The sequence below is a fragment of the Penicillium hispanicum genome (genome assembly GCF_028827665.1).
Source record: "Penicillium hispanicum strain IBT 35686 chromosome Unknown utg000007l_segment0_segment0, whole genome shotgun sequence".
NCBI lineage: Eukaryota > Fungi > Ascomycota > Eurotiomycetes > Eurotiales > Aspergillaceae > Penicillium > Penicillium hispanicum.
The window spans coordinates 1244710-1262350 of record NW_026623199.1 but is presented as its reverse complement, the minus strand read 5'-3'; the positions used below and the strand labels follow the sequence as shown (position 1 = coordinate 1262350).

Here is a 17641-nt window from a genome sequence, read left to right as displayed (position 1 = left end):
TGCAGACAACGAGGACTGGGTATTATAGAGGTTTCAATAAAAGCTCAGACTGGTACGATTGGCACCACGGTACGTCATCTGGTCAATCACATTGCGAGACGCTTCGGATTTGGCCGAAGCAAGTTGGGTCTCGTCGACAGACGCCCGTGGGGTAGATGCCGACTCCATGATGCAGCTCAAAGGGCCACTTGGGCCGCCGTGGGTGCTGCTCCGGGCGCGTCGAGTACTGGGGTAAATCACCTCGACGTCATGACGTCGCGGCATGGGAGGGATGGCATGACTAGGGTCGAAGATCGGTTGGCTGGCCCGGCGTCGAGGTGGGGGGTACCAGTGTGGGTGGTACTGGCTTTGGGTGTGACGAGGGATTCGTGCCGGGTCAAATTGGTATGAGCGGCTGCGGACGGGGGGTTGTATGATACTGGCTCGACGCGAAGGGGTTCGTCTCAGAGGCTCGACGTGCAATGGCAAGATTGCCGAGTTCTGTCTGCATGACAAGGAGTATTTCCGCGGGTTTGGATGGTGTGGGTGGTAGATGGATCGCGCTGGCGCTGTGAGGCATGCCGTTTGAGATCGACGAACCTTGGCTGGCTCGGCGGGTACTGATGGAACCACTTCTGGAGCATCGGCGGAGTTCATGGTTATTGTGCGACGATGGCCATCGGGTTTGGGAGACGTGCTTTGACTTGCAGCCGTGCCAACTTCCGGGGCTTGATTAGATGTCGACGCAGTGCTCGGCTCTTCAACAGCAGGAATCTCCTTGACCGCCGTTGAGGCAGACGCATTCTTTGAAACACAGGTCACAACCTGCTTCTCAACGTCCGAGGCAGTGTTGGGATCAGCCAAGGCGCGAATCTGCGGGTCTGATGACAAGGGCAGAGACAATGGGAAGGACTTGGGAAGGAAGCGCCGCAGAGAAGAGAGCGATGACTTTTGCCTTTTGTGGTTAGTATATTGTTCCGGGATCGTTGGGACCTTAGGGACCAGCAAATCAGATAGTAGTGTTCGGGATTCGCAGGCAGTCTGGGAAGTCATGACAGTTGATGTACGCGAGATCGGGTAAAAGTCGCTCGCTAGGGTGTGTCCGCCCGGCGATATGCGTGGCAGAGTGTCATCAGGCGAAACCGTAGTCCCTGAGGTGATCTCCCCATATTCGGAGCCAGGATTGGTATTAACTCGGAGTTGAGGTCGTAAACGGACAGGTGCAGGATGTCGAATGCTGGGGTGGCAATGCACTTTGTTGGCCAGAGGATCTGAAAACCAGGGTTCCTCGCCGGCCTTACCGTCGTGCTGCCGGCAAAGATTGAGAATTTCGTTCTTGAGGGTCTCGTCACTATCCCAGCTGTGCCCAGAGAAGATGCTCTCATCACAGAGGGCTTTCCGACGTTTATAGATCCCCAAAATTGAGACGTCATATGGCCGGTCACATAGCTCTCTCGCACAATACATAGTGCACACAGTAACCCTAGGGACCATTTATCAGCACGGAGAGATGTGCAAATCTCTCAGGGTACCACACTCACAAGGATACCACCGAGACAATCACCGATGCGCGGTGGAAGGCACAGCTAGACCCCACCCGCCAAAAACTGGCATGAGTTCCGGAAGGGAGACAGTATACTTGTTGGGCGGCGACCACTAGCCCAGATACACTGGTGGCTAGCCACAGCATGAGAGACAGCCGGAGCACGTAGGTGCAGACATTGTGCAGAACGGTCTTCTTCTCGCCAAAGCCCCCAATCTTATTGTATTGCCAGGCGACCAAGCTTTGAAGAGACACCAGTGGTATCGATAGAAATGACTGGACGATGATCAGAGTTGGGTACATACACAATTAACCGGCCGCCTTACCGAGACTAAAGAGAGGACCAGGCTCAAAGTCATCTTGGAATCAACCTGGTGATTGCCATAGAGGAATAGTACAAGCACACATTCCAAGACCGACTCCAGGATTAGGCAGTATAGCGCGACAAAGATCACGAATTTCGTCCAAGTCCCTTCCTTTCGAGGCTTGGGGGAGAATCCAGTCGCCATAGTTGTGTCGTGGAGCGCGTGAGCTGCTCGGAGGTGCCGCTGGCGTCGTTCAAAGGCCGGGCGAGAGGGAAGAAAGCAAGCAAGAAAAAGCCCACATGTATAGCGACGAGGTCAGTATAGGAATGCGACGGACAACCCTGCAACCCAGAGGCAGCCTGGCTAGCAGTGCATTAATGGCAAGGCGCAAGATGTGTCGAGACGTGTAGAGCTGCCGCGGACTCAAAAAGGAATTAAATGAGGCGCCCTCCAGGCGTGAGAGCGCGTCGACGCGCCGAAAGTGCGGAGGGGTGGAATGTGCCTCCGGAGGGGCCGGCATGGCAAGAATCCCAGTCGCGTTCTGGACAAGAACGGTCAATCCATCGGTTGATCTCCTGGAATGTCGTGGTGGAGAGACCCCAGGCAGAGCCAGGGGTGTCGTTGGTCAACCCGGCTGCGGCGCTGCATCCCTGGAGATCGTGCTCGACGTCAGTTCGTTTCAGTCCCTGAGAATGGACGTCTCGGAGAATTGCAAGAATCCGTGCGACGATGAATGTACGGGAGAAGGGTTGCTGTCGAGGGAGTGCAGGCAGGATCAGGAACAAAGCGTGGTTGTCCGCCAGGGCGAGCCCCCTCGATGACGTCCAGCCCGGCCACTTTCCTCCTGTCCGCATCTTCCTGTCCACCAGACAAATGTCCATCAGTTAAATCTTCATCACTTGAGAATTTGTCAATGATTCTTTTCTTCCATTGTCCATGGCGTCGCACATTTCGACTCACGATATCTAATCGCTTGCACGTGGAACGAGGGATAACCCTGTCACCAGCGAGGGACGAGGCCGGAGCATCCAGGAGCTCCATACCTTGATAACTTCATGTCTGAAAGCTCTGGATTGTGCAGGTCCTCTTGTCTGTAACGGAATGGCATCTCAGGCAACTCCTGGGTCGCGTGTCGAACGATCGCTAGATCTCATAGCCGGGATATCTCAATCTTCTCACGCCGCCATCTGAACACTGGCTCTGATTCGAGGAAGACGAAAACTTGATCTAGCGGGGCCTCATTTGTTACCAACAGGAATAGGCATATCCACTTCCAATTAGTGTCACATATGTACCTAAGAAAACCAAGTCAAATTGCTCCCTGACCTCGCCTTGATCCACGGCACTAGTCGGGTTCACTAGGGACATATGGTCACCACTGGGGAACTCAATCTTTTGGTTTGTTGAGAACATCACATTGCACCCATAGGAATTGGTATTTGGAAGTCATGGACACGGTACACGTAAGGAACAAGCTATTCACAACTAATGGGCCATGGTATCGGGTCAAGGTCGAACCATTGGCTTTAATCCTAGCTGGAAACCATTATCGACTAGCACACGAAGGAATGGAAAGTGTTAGGCTTTTTTCACGCCTTCGTCCTGATTGATCACAGAAAAAGTAACTCTGCTCCGTCGAATGAAAGTGGAAATGTCTACCTAGGCAGGGGGATCATGGTAGTTCCACCTGCCCAACCCTATACTCTTCCAACTGAATGATCATACTAGGTGTAAACCTTGAAAAGGTCTCATAATAGACTGACCGACTTAGATTATACCCCACTTGGTTTTTGGAAGAGGATTCTATGCTGGGCTGGCTTCTGGATGTTGTAGTCGCCAAAGATGTTGGGAAAGTGACACAAGGAATCATACTACCACGCAACACCCTGACATGTTTGACTGCAAAGGTGGGACACGAAAGCTTCCAGAGTAGCAATATACACCGGGGTGCGAAATTGAGCCCATCTCCCTATTTCAATTTTTAAGTGCAGCTTCGCTCCTGGATGGGGACAATCCTGATACCGATATTCAATGCTCAAATAGCCGACGCTCGAGACCACTAGTTTCATTTCTAAATACACTTCAAACATTCCAGGCGTTATTCTAATGATGAATCAATTTCATTCCTCCCGTGAAACGTTACTACAGACATTGCCACTTGGTCATGCATTACGCCAATTTATCAACTAAAGAGCCAATGGCTCCGCCAGTTATATCTGTAATACACATCCTGGAAGTCCCAAAAAGGCCCTATTTCCGGACTTATGAATTCATCGGGGAATAACTATGCACGGAGGCAATGTATAACTGAACTGACATCTTGAAGAGGGTGAAGTATAAGAGCGTTTGGTAGAATCATGAGGTCTCCTTCGTTCTACCCTAGTCTTTCAGCCACCTCTTGAAAGACAATATGCTTTCGATTTCGCCTCACAGTACCGCCTGGAGTGAGTCAGCTCGGTCATTTCGAGGGTTGGCTCTCAGTTCCTTGATTCTGTTTTGTTCACTACCACTCGGGCTACTTCTGTATAAAATCATAGCTTGGAGACTGTTCCAGGTCTACGCTTCAAAAGCCGTGAACCGCTATCTCACCGATGCTTCAAGCTTGATCAAAGCCGGCCTATCTAAGGTACATAATACCCATAATTCTGGAGGAGCTGGTTTGCTATTGCCTGTACTCCCCGTGCTGACTGTAGGACGCGATAACCTGTCCCTTAGTCTGATACTTTCCAACTTCTCAGTGATAATGGCTACAAAACCGTTCTGTCACCAAAATATACCAGTGAAATTTCTCGGCATCCAGCCTTGAGCTTCAGCAGGGTCATTAGTTCTGAAAACCATACTCATATCAAAGGATTCGATGCGTTCAAACAGTTCTCAGCCGCCGCCCATGCTTTTCAAAATGCGGTGCGCATAGAGTTAACACGAGCGCTTGGTAGGTCATCCCTAGATAAGCCTACTGATGGCCTTCTTTGGCTGAGTCATACCTAGGAGGTATTGCAAAGCCACTCTCGGAGGAGGTTTCGCTAGCACTGCAGAAGAACTGGGGTGATAATTTAGGTCAGCAATTACCTACAGTACATAGTTCTCTCTAACGAATGATCCAGACTGGCATGATCTTCCTCTGAAGCCGACTATTCAGAGCATAGTTGCTCAGTTGTCTTCCAGAGTCTTCTTGGGCGACCAAATCTGTCGAAACCCCGAATGGCTACAGATCACAGTTGACCATAGTGTCGACTCTCTGAGGGCAGGCGAGGAGCTCCGACTATGGCCTTACATAACTCGTCCAGTCGTGGCTCTATTTTTGCAGTCCTGTCGAAAGGTCAGGCAAGATCTTCTCCAAGCCAGAAGAATAATCACCCCGGTGTTGGAAGAGAGAAGGAAGAGCAAGGAATCTGCTTCGAGGAAAGGAGTCCCTCTGCCCCAGTACAACGATGCTCTGGAGTGGATGGAACAAGCTTCCAAAGGCCTTCCTTATGACCCTGCCGCTAGTCAGCTCACCTTCTCACTGGCCGCTATCATTACTACTTCGGACATGATGACACAGGCGCTTTTCGACCTCTGTGGGCGAGAGGAACTTGTCGCAGCCTTAAGAGAGGAGATAATCTCCGTGATTTCGACACATGGATGGCGGAAAACAGCAATGTACAAGTTGCAGTTGATGGATAGTTTTTTGAAGGAATCGCAGCGATTGAAACCTCTCGCTATCGGTTCGTCGATTCCCATGACCCCAGGGGCAACTCTCGAGGCTGATCAGCGCTGATCCAGTGTCATTGCGACGTATCGCCGAGACTGATGTTCAACTTGAGGACGGGACCAACATCGCCAAGGGGACGTCGCTTCTGGTGGCGAGTGACTGGATGCGGGATGCCAGGTTCTACGACCAGCCGGAAACCTTTGATCCGTATCGCTTTTTGAAGCTCCGCCAAACCCCCGGACATGAACATCACGCTCAACTGGTATCGCCATCGCCCGAGCACCTCGGATTTGGCCTTGGCAATCATGTCTGTCCGGGGCGATTCTTCGCGGCTAATGAAATGAAAATTGCCCTGTGTCATATGCTGCTCAAGTATGATTTGAAGCTTGCGGAGGGCTCTGTCCCCAAGCCTCGGAGATATGGGTTTGCCGTGCAGGCTGATGGCGAGGCTAAGGTGTCGATCCGCCGGCGTCGCGAAGAGATCGCTCTCGACGATATCTCAGGGTAGACGTCTTGGGTCGTCGCGTTGCTGAGATGGGTTTACGGTCCTCCTACCTCTTTCATGTGTGTTGGACTTCGAACGATCCTGAGCCCGAAGAAACAGTACGTGTGCACTGTAGTTGATAGTCATGCATTGACAGCCACAATGAGATTGATTTTCCTGTTTCTTGTTGGCGTAGGCAGAAGTGGGAAGTATGATGAGAGAGGCTTCGCCGAGTTGGAACCGGGAGGGTCCTGCGGTCCACACTAGTGACCGGCGCTCCATGGCTCGGAGAAAAACATCGTCGACCAAGCCCAGATAGGCAAAAGGCGTTCGCAAAGTCAAATGCTTAGGCCCTTTGCGCTTCACGCCAAGTCCGGCCGAAGCGAGCCCTGTCGGCAGATGTACGCGGAGCCCGAGATCCGCTATGGCTATACGAGGTGCCATTCTGGATCTCCACTGCTCCCACGGTTCGAGTCGTTGCTGGTTAAGGCCATAATTGTACTTGAATCAGCAAGGCAAACCGGTGGCCTGGGTTGGCTCAGTGTTTATCGTTCCTTTCTGGAGTTAAAGTCGGGGCAAAGAGATCTGACAGGCAAGGATAGTCAGTGGCGTGTTAGCTACCGACCCGACGTGGCATCAGTCCTTCCATGTGTCGGAGCAGTCCTTAGGGCCAGAAGGGACTTCTCTAACCGAGATGGCAAACGACGCGATGATCCGGTGGGTGCCGACAAAGTGGATGGGAGGGAGAGGATGAAGGTGGCTGGAGATGCTGATTGGCGTTCCTGGGATTTCTAGCGCCCGCGCTACACTCAAGCCTGCTTTCGACCATCTCCTCATTTGCCGTCGCCTCGTCAATTTTCACCAACACAGATGCCAGAATTGTCAGTAAAACTTGATTGAGATTGTCATCACGGCTTAAGCAGCTGCATGGTGTTCAGCAAATACCTACTGAGTGTCCCATGGGGGGATAGAAGCAAGTCTGGCCTGTTCCGTGTGAAGCACCACGCATCGTTGCTCCACAGGAACCAGTCAGCTTAGCGCTCTTTAGCTTTCTGGATGGACCCTGAGATGACTCGCTCGCTAGGGTCCCTAGGCTCTTGAGCCTCTCTCGATGCGGCTCTTGCTGGAAGATGAGGCCAATGCAGGCGCTAATATAGTACAATTCGGCCCACACTCGGGAAGAAATTCCCTGCCTGTTGCTGCATTTGACACCGGTGGTTATGGACGAATCTCATACCAAAGATGCATAATCAAGCAGGTGGCGGGTCTATGAGTTCAGGGACTCTGGGTGAGGCTCTGAAAGTTTAACGGTGTCCTCTAGCTGCTGGGCCTGCTGTGCTAATGATATGGAGGGACTTGCAAGTGGGCACAAACTGCGTGAGCCAACATACCCATCAGGTACCCTGGTTGCAGTGACTAGAGTTGTCTCCATCCAGATCTACGGCCATGGCTTTTCATTAGCCAGTCTATCGGCTAGTGTGCTGGACCCTTTCGTGCTGGGTGCTGCTAGAGGCGAGTGTGCCTGAAGCCTCCGAGACTGTTCCGTCTAACCGTAGTCCTATTAATCTGGGTTCGCCTTCTCTTGATTTCAGAAAGGCTCTCGAAGATTTCCGCTTCCACTCTCGCTCGTTGAGTGCCCAAGCAGACCTTTGTCTGCGTCCCTTCTTTAACAAACGATTCCGGCAAACAGCCCTGTCACTCTTTTGCCATCTTGGCTGCCCTGTCTTATTTGCTTCCAAGATGTCCTCGATCAAGACTTTCGCTACGGCGGGGTTCTTGTCAGCCCTTGCCTCAACTTCTATGGCATTTGATGCTAACTTGAGTACGAATGTTGCGGTCTACTATGTAAGATTTTCTATTATCTTTCTATCACCCACGCCTCAGAAAACCCTTGACTGACTCTGGATCAGGGCCAAGGTGCATACCAGCCTCGTCTCAGCCATTTCTGTGAGCAGACCTCAATGGATATTGTCAACCTTGGGTTCATCAACACTTTCCCCGAGACTCCCGGAGAATGGCCTGGCTCCAACTTTGGAAACCAGTGCGATGGCTCATTCTACCCCGATACAGGCTTGCTTTCGGGCTGCCACCAAATCTGGGAAGACATTCCTTACTGCCAGGCAATGGGCAAGAAGGTCTTGCTTTCTCTCGGTGGTGACTCGTCCTACCCCAAGGCTCTGGACGATGAGACCGCAGAGTGGTTTGCCGACTTCCTGTGGTATTCGTTTGGTCCCTACAACGCCGATGCTATCGCCTCTGGTCTTTACGCTCGCCCATTCCAGAACGTCTCCGTCGATGGCTTTGATTTTGATATCGAACACGATGGCGGTTTCGGTAAGAGATGCCCCCATCGACTTTCGGATGCGACATGCACTGACGTACGCAGGATATGCCACCCTGATCAACCGCCTGCGTGAGCACTTCGAAGAGCTTCCAGACCAGAGATTCTACATCTCGGGCGCTCCACAATGCCAAATCCCCGATCCACAGCTAGGATGGGCCATCAACCACGCCGCCTTCGACTTCATCTGGGTGCAGTTCTACAACACGGATGGGTGCTCTGCTGCGAACTATGCCAATGGAACTGGGGATTTCAGCTACGATGCGTGGGTGCAAGTCATCCAAAACAGCGCCAACCCTGCTGCCAAACTCTTCGTCGGTCTACCTGGAGCTCCTGAGGCTGCAGTTGCTGGCTTTTACGTCACTCCCGCTCAAGTCAAGCCCCTGGTAGAGGAGTACATGGGTCGATACCCCGATACTTTCGGAGGTATCATGGTGTGGGAAGCCACGGCTGCGGAGAACAATGTCATCGACGGCGTCGACTACACGCAGCACATGAAGGAGGTCCTCGACGAATGCGCTCCTCCTCCCCCGCCGCCTGCCACTTCCTCGCATTCTTCGACTATTGTCCCCAGCTCGACGTCGCAGCTCCCGAGTAGTGTCGCCTCTTCGACCTCTTCAGTGACCTCAAGCCTGGTGCACTCCAGCTCGGCTGTGAGCTCCTCGAGCTCGGCTGCTCCCTCCACCACTGCCATTACGTCGAGCTCCAGCATTTCTTCGCACTCGGTTGCGACTTCTAGCTTGGCTGCCTCCAGTTCGGTGATTCCTTCCGGCACTTCCCAAATGTCTTGGTCGTCTTCGATTCCCTCGTCAGCGACTGTCTCATCCAGCACTACACAGGCGTCTTCAGGTAGACCAAGTGTTTCGACCAGTGGGAGAACATCGAGCTCCAGCGTCTCGTCGGTCTCTGTTGTGACTCCCAGCTCTATCTCGTCCAGCTCGAAGGCTCTCTCTGGCACTTCCCATGTGTCTCTGCCTTCTACTACTGTGGCATCCAGCAGCACGAAGGCGTCTTCAAGTGGATCCAGTGTCTCTCCCGGTGGAAAAGCATCAAGCATTTCTCGTGGGTCCCTGTCACATACCTCCATGATGTCCTCGACTGTTTCATCCAGCACTGTAAAGACGCCCTCCACCAAACCAAGCGTTGCTCCTAGTGCGACGACATCTAAGAGCGCCATCTCTACAATCCTTTCGGCTTTACCGGGCTCCTCCACTGTCACAAGACCGTCAAGCTCATTCTCTTTGCCTACCAAATCCACACACAAGCCTGGTGGCGCGTCTAGTCAATCTTCTTCTCGTCCGATGCACTCCCACGGCAGCTCATCGATCTCCGCCTCGAGTATCTTGCCAGCACAGTCCACCACGCAGACCCCCGGTAGCTCCTCCCACGCGTCGTCTTCTCACTCTATTTCCCACGGGGCCTCTTCAAGCTCTACCTCGACTACTCTTTCGCTGACTTCCCTGTCTTCTGGGCTGCCAACGGTCACCTCGACTGTATCGAGCTTGTCTCTCTCATCCAGAGGACCTTCTCGCACTCGGATAACACGCACTTCGCTGTCTAGCTCCACGGGCGTACCTGAGCTGAGCACCGAATCATCCACCTCGGTTTCCACCTCGAGTGCTGTCTCCGTGTCCAGTGGGATTACTTCCGGCAGCGGTGTTACTGCGTCATCTTCTTCCGACTCCAATGTTTCGTCTTCCACCACCGGCGGTCCTGGCGCTAGACAATCCACTGAGTCCGGGTCAATCAGCCAAGAAACATCCACTGGGACTGGGTCAATTGACAAGCCGCAGCCGACTGAGAGTGCATCTATCACCGTCACCCATCTCGTCACGCCCACCCCACTGGTGACTTCGACCCCCAGTTCTTCTGTGCCAGAGACCATCACGACTGTCATTGTTACTTCGTACACTAGCATCTGTCCCACTGGTTTCACCACCATCACGACTACGATGACCACCTACATCTGCCCTGAACAGACCTCGGCCGCTGCTGCTACAGTTACTGCTCCTCCTTCCGGCGAGGCCACCACAACCGCATCAATCCCTGAAGGCTGGACCACTACCGTGACCGTGTGCACACATTGCGCCGCAACTCCGACTACCGTCACTCTCACGCTGCCCAACCCTACCACGGCGCTCGAGACGGCCTCTCCCGGTACGACATCTGTGACTTCCTTGGCACCTACCACAGAGACATGGACGGAGACATGGACCACCACCGTCAGCTTCTGCAAGGATTGTGGCGTCACTGGCTCCACTGTCACGCTCACTGTGCCTTACATGGCTCCTGCTTCCGTGTCCACGGCTACTTCTACAGCTCCCGCCGGAGTCTCCAGTGGAGAGAGCGAAGGGTCTGGACCTAGTGGTCTTTCCAAGCCTACCACTAGCCACTCTACCTTGGTGATCCCGCCCCAGTCCTCTTCCAAGGGTCTGGGCTCTGGGACTAGCAGTGTGCGTCCAGTCACTCAGACGCCATCGTTCTCGATCTATCCTTCCACCACAAGCACTGTTCCCGCAGCCTCAGCAGCCTCCAGCAGCTCTTCCAGCAGCTCTTCCAGTGGTGCTCCCAGTGGTACTCCAGAAAGCGTTGCCCCGGCCTACAACGGGGCTTCCAGCGCCTTCGGAATGGCCAGCCTCTCCAGCGTCGCTCTCGCTATCATGGTGTCTGCAGCCGTGCTGATGTGAAGCCCAGCATGGAATCCCCCTCCCCAATGATGCATCCACCTAGCATAGCGCAACACCCAGTACCGTGAGCGATTGTGTATGTGTTTTATGAGATTTACCCACGTTTTCCAATTCTTTCTCCGATCTCTTACCTCACGAGGACGTATCAAGGTCCTAGTTTGGTGGAGTGATTTATTCTACGAACCATAATATTTTGATCCCTTCACGATGCCACTCCTTGAATATCAATACGAGCCCTGTAAAATCTATTCCAATTTTATTTAATCGTGTTCTCACTAAGCTTTCATTTGATTCGACTGTTCAGCATTCTTGATCCTTCGCCTTGGCTTGTTGCCAATAATTTATCTCTTCGCCCGCACAGCTAGGCAATGTACTCGGTCATCATGTTGTCGCAGAAGAACCATCAATCAATCTAATTGCGGCACATTTCTCTCCCATAAGGCTGAAGTATAGCCATGGAAGCCACTCGTACGAGTATTGTGACACTAATATTGGAAGGACGGTTCTGGATCTGAGGCTGCTAACCTTGGATTTCCGACCAATCGCCATCGCTATTGAGTTATCAGTTGACTATCTATAGTTAGTTAGTACCAAGGTACACTTGGAAATCTTGGAAATATGTAGTTGGTTACATAAGTAGTCGGATTGTCCTCATACGTCATCTTCGTTTCCCCTCCCGACGTTAAGAAAACAAACGCTCTCCTTTTCACCTCAACGACCTCGACGACCATGTCGGGAAATGTGGATATGAGCCAAATGAACTTGGATAGGCACGGCAGCGAGTCTGGCCACCAATCCATGAAACAACTTCAAAATTCAGAAAAAGTCCACCAGCGCAGCACCCATCCTGACGTAAATGATGGTAAGTGTGTGCTCTGTGTATCCACGCCGAGAGCTGTCTTATACGAGCACACTGCGCTATACAGGATATAATGACGAGCCCGACCATGGATCGCTGAAGAAACGTCAAAATTCAGAAAAGGCCCGACAGTGTGGCACCCATCCCGATGTGAATGATGGTGAGTAGAGATCTCGTACTCATGATTGCAAGCTGCTCACCACTCATACCCACAATAGATGGGTCTGCCGAGACCACTGTTCGTCATCAAGATGATTACAAGGCGTGAGGAGATGGATTGGGATGGTCCTGTGGATATCATGAGCGAGCAACAACGCAGTCGCCCCCGTGTTGATCGATGTCGCATTTCAGGCAATTGGCGATTCTTGCGTGCGAGTAATAATTATGGAAATGAATCACGATGCGACGACCTCATATGTTGAAAAGTCCCTATAGGTTCAAAGGTCTCATGCAGTGAATTGCCTCGTATTTTATACATCCGCCTACCGTTCAAATTCAAGATCTTCCACTCCATCTGTACCCATGCTGTACGTTGTCAAGTGGCCGTTGACCTCGCAGCATAGTGTCCCACCACCCTAAATCCGACATCCAATTGAATCTCTTCGAACTGTGAATTCGATTAAGTTTGACAGCTGCCGGCTCCCCGCACTGGCAACCCCGGACCTCGGTTGCGAGAACCGCTCGATCAATGTCACAGGATTAACGCCTTCAAAGAACTCTTTCCCTCTCCAACCCCACGACAATGTCTGCGCCTCCACTCAAGGGCATTCGAGTGGTTGAGCTCGCAGGCCTTGCTCCAGGTATTCCTCCTCGACACTGCGATCTACCGCGTCCTACTAACGCATCGCCGTAGGCCCATTCGCCGGTCTTCTTCTCGCCGACTACGGCGCCTCGGTGCTCCGCATTGATCGACCCAAAGCCGTCAGCGGTGACCAACTCACCAGACACAAGTCGTCCATCACACTCGACCTGCGCGCCGGGCCGTCGCGCGACATGCTACTGCGTCTCCTCACGGCCGCGGATATCCTCATCGATCCCTTCCGCCCGGGCGTCCTTGAGCGCCTCGGTCTGTCCCCCACCGACGTCCTTCTCAAGCACAACCCACGGCTGATCGTCGCGCGCATGACGGGGTTCCGGCGCGATGGGAAGTACAAGGACATGGCCGGCCACGACATCAACTACATCGCCGTCTCCGGCGTGCTGTCCATGCTGGGACGCGCCGGGGACAAGCCCTACGCGCCGGGGAACATCGTGGGCGACTTCGCGGGCGGCGGTGCAATGTGCGTCCTGGGCATTCTGCTGGCGTTGCTCTCGCGCGCACACACCGGCCGCGGGCAGGTCGTGGAAGCGAACATGGTCGACGGGTCGGCCTACTTAGCCACCATGCCCCGACTCGCCCGCCAGGGCCCGGCGTGGAACGGGCCGCGCGGCCAGAATCTGCTGGATGGCGGATGCCCCTACTACGATACCTACGAGACGAAGGATGCGGGGAAGTACTTCGCCGTCGGCGCGCTCGAGCCGCAGTTCTACGCGGCGTTGCTGCGGGGACTGGGGCTGGAGGCGGAGGCTCTGCCGGCGCGCGAGGACCGCGACAATTGGCCAGCCTTGCGGGAGATATTTACGCGGCGGTTCCGGGAGAAGACCCGCGCCGAGTGGGAGGCTGTTTTCGACGGTGCCGATGCCTGCGCCACCCCCGTCTTCGAGCAGAGTGAGCTCCAGGCGGCCGGGTATGACCAGCGGCCGGCGGTCCATCTGTCTCGGACGCCGGGTGTGCCGTTCACGGCGGAGGACGGTGGCTGGAGTGGTGGCGGGCTCGTAGCTGGCGACGGCGGGGAGGAGACCTTGCGGGCGTGGATGGGATGGGAGCCCCGGAGGGATTTTGTTGTTCGGAAAGACGGCGCACTGGAGTCGGTGGGTGACAAGGCGAAGCTGTGAGGCTGCGAGACATAGCCAGTCGGATGAGGACGATGCGATCGACCGAAGTGGATCTCAGGATGCCAGGATCTCCCGCGCTTCCGCCGGACATGCATTTTAACTCTGTATTACTTGACTGATTGTACTGCAATGGTTCAGGCTGAACCCTCGGAGTATCGAGTCCGTCCTGTAGAAACGTTAACCTTCAACTCTCGACGCGGTAAGGATCCGCGCCTACTGCAAGCACCGCAAGCGTCTGGGACGTCGTGCCTGACCCTCGCAATTCCCAATGCCGTCACCAGGCACGATGAAACCCCGGGACGCGCTGAAACATATTGACGTCACGACTGCCGGTCCACCCTAACTAACTCAATGACTACCTATGTTATAGTTACATAACCCTCGTATGTACCTCATGTACTGTACATCTCAGAATCGGTACTCTCCCCCACGTGGTGGCTCAGCAGGACTGCAATTTTGCAATTTTGCAATTGGTAATTGGTAATTTACAGCCCTACCCGCTCCAGCCACACTAGAAATGTTGCAGGTCGGGCCTCCAACATGTCAGGCTGGCAGACAATACGGCGGTGCAAATATTGGACGAGATTCGGTACTTACCTCGTGAGTTCAGCAAACAGAAAGCCCCTGGCCTCTTCGTCTGCAAATGGCGGTCCAATCCGTACGGTTTCTCGTCTTGACAAGTCTCGCGCTATAAGCAATCCGCCCTTACTGGACTCTTCAATTGTCTCCTGCCCACGACCAGTCCAACCGCGCTGGCCGTTCACCATCCGATGATCGCGGAGTTTTGGCTCAACACTCAAATCCTGGGCAACACCGCCCCATTCACACTAGCCATCTAGGTCCATGCATCTCCCGGCCCGAAAGCTTGGGAGAAGACTTCAGCGCTATCAATTAGCGTGGCCGCGCACGTTCCTGGGTGTATCGAAGTGACTGGGGGCTGGATAGTGGAGCCAGTGGAGGATTTCCCATCACCCTCACTAAGCACTTCTGGTATAGGGCGATTATGGTTCTGCTTCGCGGGCACAACCACAACCAGGGGCTCTGCGAATATAGGATGAGCATGTTGCATTGCAGCACTCGCGACCTTGGGGAACGCGGATCTCTAGTTTGTGTGATCAAGTCACTACCTGCGATGGGCCGGAATAGCCGATTTCAAGGTTACTTCGGAGAAGTGACGGCCTTCGTGTTGGCGTGACCTAGCACGGCAAGTAGCTCCCAAGGTTGGTGTCGAGGGGAACGCGACGTAAACTGGAAGTGGATTGAGTGCGGGGGGGGGGGGGGGGGAGATTCGAGATATTTCCTTGTTAGCGATAAGCCACCTCGCATGAAGCCGTTGGAAGTATTTTTTCGCCTAGGGAAGATGGGTTTGATCCATCAGGAGCGAGTCCGATATCTGATGGATTATCTATACTACCATGAAGCATAGATGTGGGAGAGTGAAGGGAAAATTTGTAGAAACATCGACAGCACAGGTGTGGCTGAGCGCAAAGTACCCAAAAGTACTCCACCCGCCAACTTGAATGGACGAGTACTTGTTGTCCGCCGGGTTCCGCCCGTATCGGCCAATCATAAAACAAGCAGGGCGGCCAAAGTCTCTTTGCTCTCCCCTCCCCCTGCTCCTTCGCCCTCACCCATCACTTGTGGCCGGCGTCGTGGTCCTCGTCCATTTCTGTCCGTACAGTCAAGACGCACATATCTCACCCTCCTCAGCTAGGGCCACCGATCAATTGGGGATCGAGGAGACCGCCTGTTCGCTTCCAGCCGAGCCACACAACTCTTGTTGCTTGCACCGCCGGCCCCCCCAAATTCCACATTGTCCCTGACCATTGAACCGCCTCTTACTTTTAAGCGCCCCTAACTCCTCAAACCGCTCAATCCCCAGCCTTCACCTCGAAATTCCCCAAAGCCGAATCACTCGCAGCAAGCACTGCCGTCGGCTGAAACCGCAGATCTTTTGACCGTCAGCCGCGCGCATCGGGTTCGCAGAGCACGCCTTCTTGCCTGAAAGTGGTCTGCGTCTGCATCTTCAAACCCACCGCTTTCCCGGAACTCTTTCCATAGACTCCCCTGCCACCGGGCGAGCACATTTGATCTCTATACTCGGTCGCAAGTGAGGATTTCATGGCTGGTATCCCAGCCGTTTGCCCAACATGACCGAATTTCGAATGTCGATGCACCAGGGCCCCCCTCCCCGGAAACCGCTACCCAACCCCGGACATAGCTACTCCTACCAGGCCTACGATGCCCCTCGAGCACTTGCGCCTCCCTCGGCCGCTCCTCAAACTACCCATAGTCGCACTCGCACCACCTCCTCCAGCGTGCTCCCCTACGGCCCAAGCTCCCACCAGTACGCAGCAGCGCCTTCCTCCGCTGTCTCGCACCACGCCATGGGGCCCCCAATGAACTTTCTGCCCTCGCGACGCTTATCCAGCACGACCACTTCCACCACCTCCACCGGCAATAACCAAATGCCATCGGACTCTGACATCCGGCGCAGCGCCTCGAACCGATCAGCCAACTCCCAGCTTGGCTATGTGGCCCTCATGCGGCGGCAGAAAGGAACGGTCTGGTGCGATCGGGCGCAACCCGAAGATGCTCGAATGCGAGAACAGGCTCTTCGGGACAAGAAGCGAGCGTATCTGGAGGTCCATGGCGCAGGCGCCGGCCGCTCAGGGACGCTTGGCAGCGGTAAGATTCGACACGGCGGCAAGAGTGCCATGGACTTTTCACCTTCCAACCTGGTGAGCGCCAAGGTGCCCGTTCGACTGAGTGCCAACGAAGTGGGTGACGCCGAAGACGATGCCCTGAGCAGTGAGGGTGGTATGATCCACCGCCGCACAGGCAGTGGCCGCAGCTCCTTGGGAAGCAACCGGTATCCCAGTGGGTATCAACGGACCCCAGGCACTATGGGCAGCAACAGTACACCTCCGAATGAAAAAACCGACCTCCCTGATGTGTCGGAAAATACCCCCGCAGAAATCCAGGAGGAAGAAAAGAGTCGGGTCTCGTCGCTGGTCAGGGACGATGCTGCGACCACGCACACGACCAACAGCAGCGAACAAGATGATTTCGTGGGCGACATGGAGGCACCAAGTGCCGCTGTTGCCGCAAGCCAGAAGGCCAAGAAGGCCGATGAACTACGGCGACGAGGTAGTGTGGACGAGCGCACCACCTCAATGACCAACGTGCGACTGTTTGTCGCAAACCCGGACCTCAGCGACTGAAAACCATTAGGGTTCTCCTTCACATCACGCAGCGGCTGCCCTTCTCTCCCTTCCTTTCTCTCTTTCTTTGTTCTTCCGTTTTCTTGATGATCTCTAAGTGACTTTTATTCCTGTCCTCGTCACTGCACATAATACCTCCATCGAAGCTTCACGTCTGGTCGCATCCTCTCCGCAGGCCTTGATGGCTTGATTCAAGGTGTGCTGCAGCTGTGCTCAATTTCTTGTCCTCGAGGCTCTTCTGCCCTGGTGGCCTCTTGTTGTCTGCTTGCTGGATTGGCTGCTTGGCTCCTACTCTTACATCCTTCACCTGCATCCGGGCACCTCCCGGCCTTGTTTGTTCTTCAAAGCCTTCAATCTGAACAGAAATATTTAATTGTAAATTATGCCTTCCAATTACCTTCCTTTCAGACTTAAGATTAGACGCAGAGGGTGTATCATTTGCTCCCAATGGTGCTAGGATCAGAAGATGATTCTTGACCGATTCACAGATCCCATTTTTTCTTCTATCAAGCGTGTAGAATTATTTTGACTTCACGGCAATTCCTACTCTTCCTATAGGAGGTTTTCACTACATGAACTCATACAATAAT

The 17641-nt window shown here is 53.9% G+C and overlaps 7 protein-coding genes across 7 annotated transcripts; 5 read left to right on the top strand and 2 right to left on the bottom strand.

Moving 5' to 3' along the window:
• Positions 1–33: 33 nt before the first annotated feature.
• N7459_008258 (uncharacterized protein) lies at positions 34–2031 on the bottom strand (the record flags this gene model as incomplete). The annotated part of the gene is made up of 3 exons (XM_056947426.1): positions 34–1462; positions 1521–1798; positions 1849–2031. 3 exons carry the CDS (start codon positions 2029–2031, stop codon positions 34–36), a joined length of 1890 nt encoding a protein of 629 aa, XP_056796936.1.
• A 230-nt stretch (positions 2032–2261) lies between these two features.
• Positions 2262–2708, bottom strand: N7459_008257 (uncharacterized protein; the record flags this gene model as incomplete). Its single annotated transcript, XM_056947425.1, has 1 exon — positions 2262–2708. The coding sequence occupies one exon, from the start codon at positions 2706–2708 to the stop codon at positions 2262–2264; it is 447 nt and encodes a 148-aa protein (XP_056796935.1).
• A 1529-nt stretch (positions 2709–4237) lies between these two features.
• Positions 4238–6029, top strand: easM (cytochrome P450 monooxygenase easM; the record flags this gene model as incomplete). The annotated part of the gene is made up of 6 exons (XM_056947424.1): positions 4238–4271; positions 4365–4453; positions 4543–4759; positions 4816–4884; positions 4932–5534; positions 5593–6029. The coding sequence occupies 6 exons, from the start codon at positions 4238–4240 to the stop codon at positions 6027–6029; spliced, it is 1449 nt and encodes a 482-aa protein (XP_056796934.1).
• A 1716-nt stretch (positions 6030–7745) lies between these two features.
• Positions 7746–11033, top strand: chiA1 (class III chitinase ChiA1; the record flags this gene model as incomplete). The annotated part of the gene is made up of 3 exons (XM_056947423.1): positions 7746–7850; positions 7916–8339; positions 8392–11033. 3 exons carry the CDS (start codon positions 7746–7748, stop codon positions 11031–11033), a joined length of 3171 nt encoding a protein of 1056 aa, XP_056796933.1.
• A 729-nt stretch (positions 11034–11762) lies between these two features.
• Positions 11763–12160, top strand: N7459_008254 (uncharacterized protein; the record flags this gene model as incomplete). The annotated part of the gene is made up of 3 exons (XM_056947422.1): positions 11763–11895; positions 11960–12052; positions 12111–12160. 3 exons carry the CDS (start codon positions 11763–11765, stop codon positions 12158–12160), a joined length of 276 nt encoding a protein of 91 aa, XP_056796932.1.
• A 474-nt stretch (positions 12161–12634) lies between these two features.
• Positions 12635–13827, top strand: N7459_008253 (CaiB/BaiF CoA transferase family protein; the record flags this gene model as incomplete). Its single annotated transcript, XM_056947421.1, has 2 exons — positions 12635–12692; positions 12746–13827. 2 exons carry the CDS (start codon positions 12635–12637, stop codon positions 13825–13827), a joined length of 1140 nt encoding a protein of 379 aa, XP_056796931.1.
• Positions 13828–15977: 2150 nt separating this feature from the next.
• On the top strand, positions 15978–17051 carry N7459_008252 (uncharacterized protein; the record flags this gene model as incomplete). Its single annotated transcript, XM_056947420.1, has 1 exon — positions 15978–17051. One exon carries the CDS (start codon positions 15978–15980, stop codon positions 17049–17051), a length of 1074 nt encoding a protein of 357 aa, XP_056796930.1.
• Between the last annotated feature and the right edge of the window lie 590 nt (positions 17052–17641).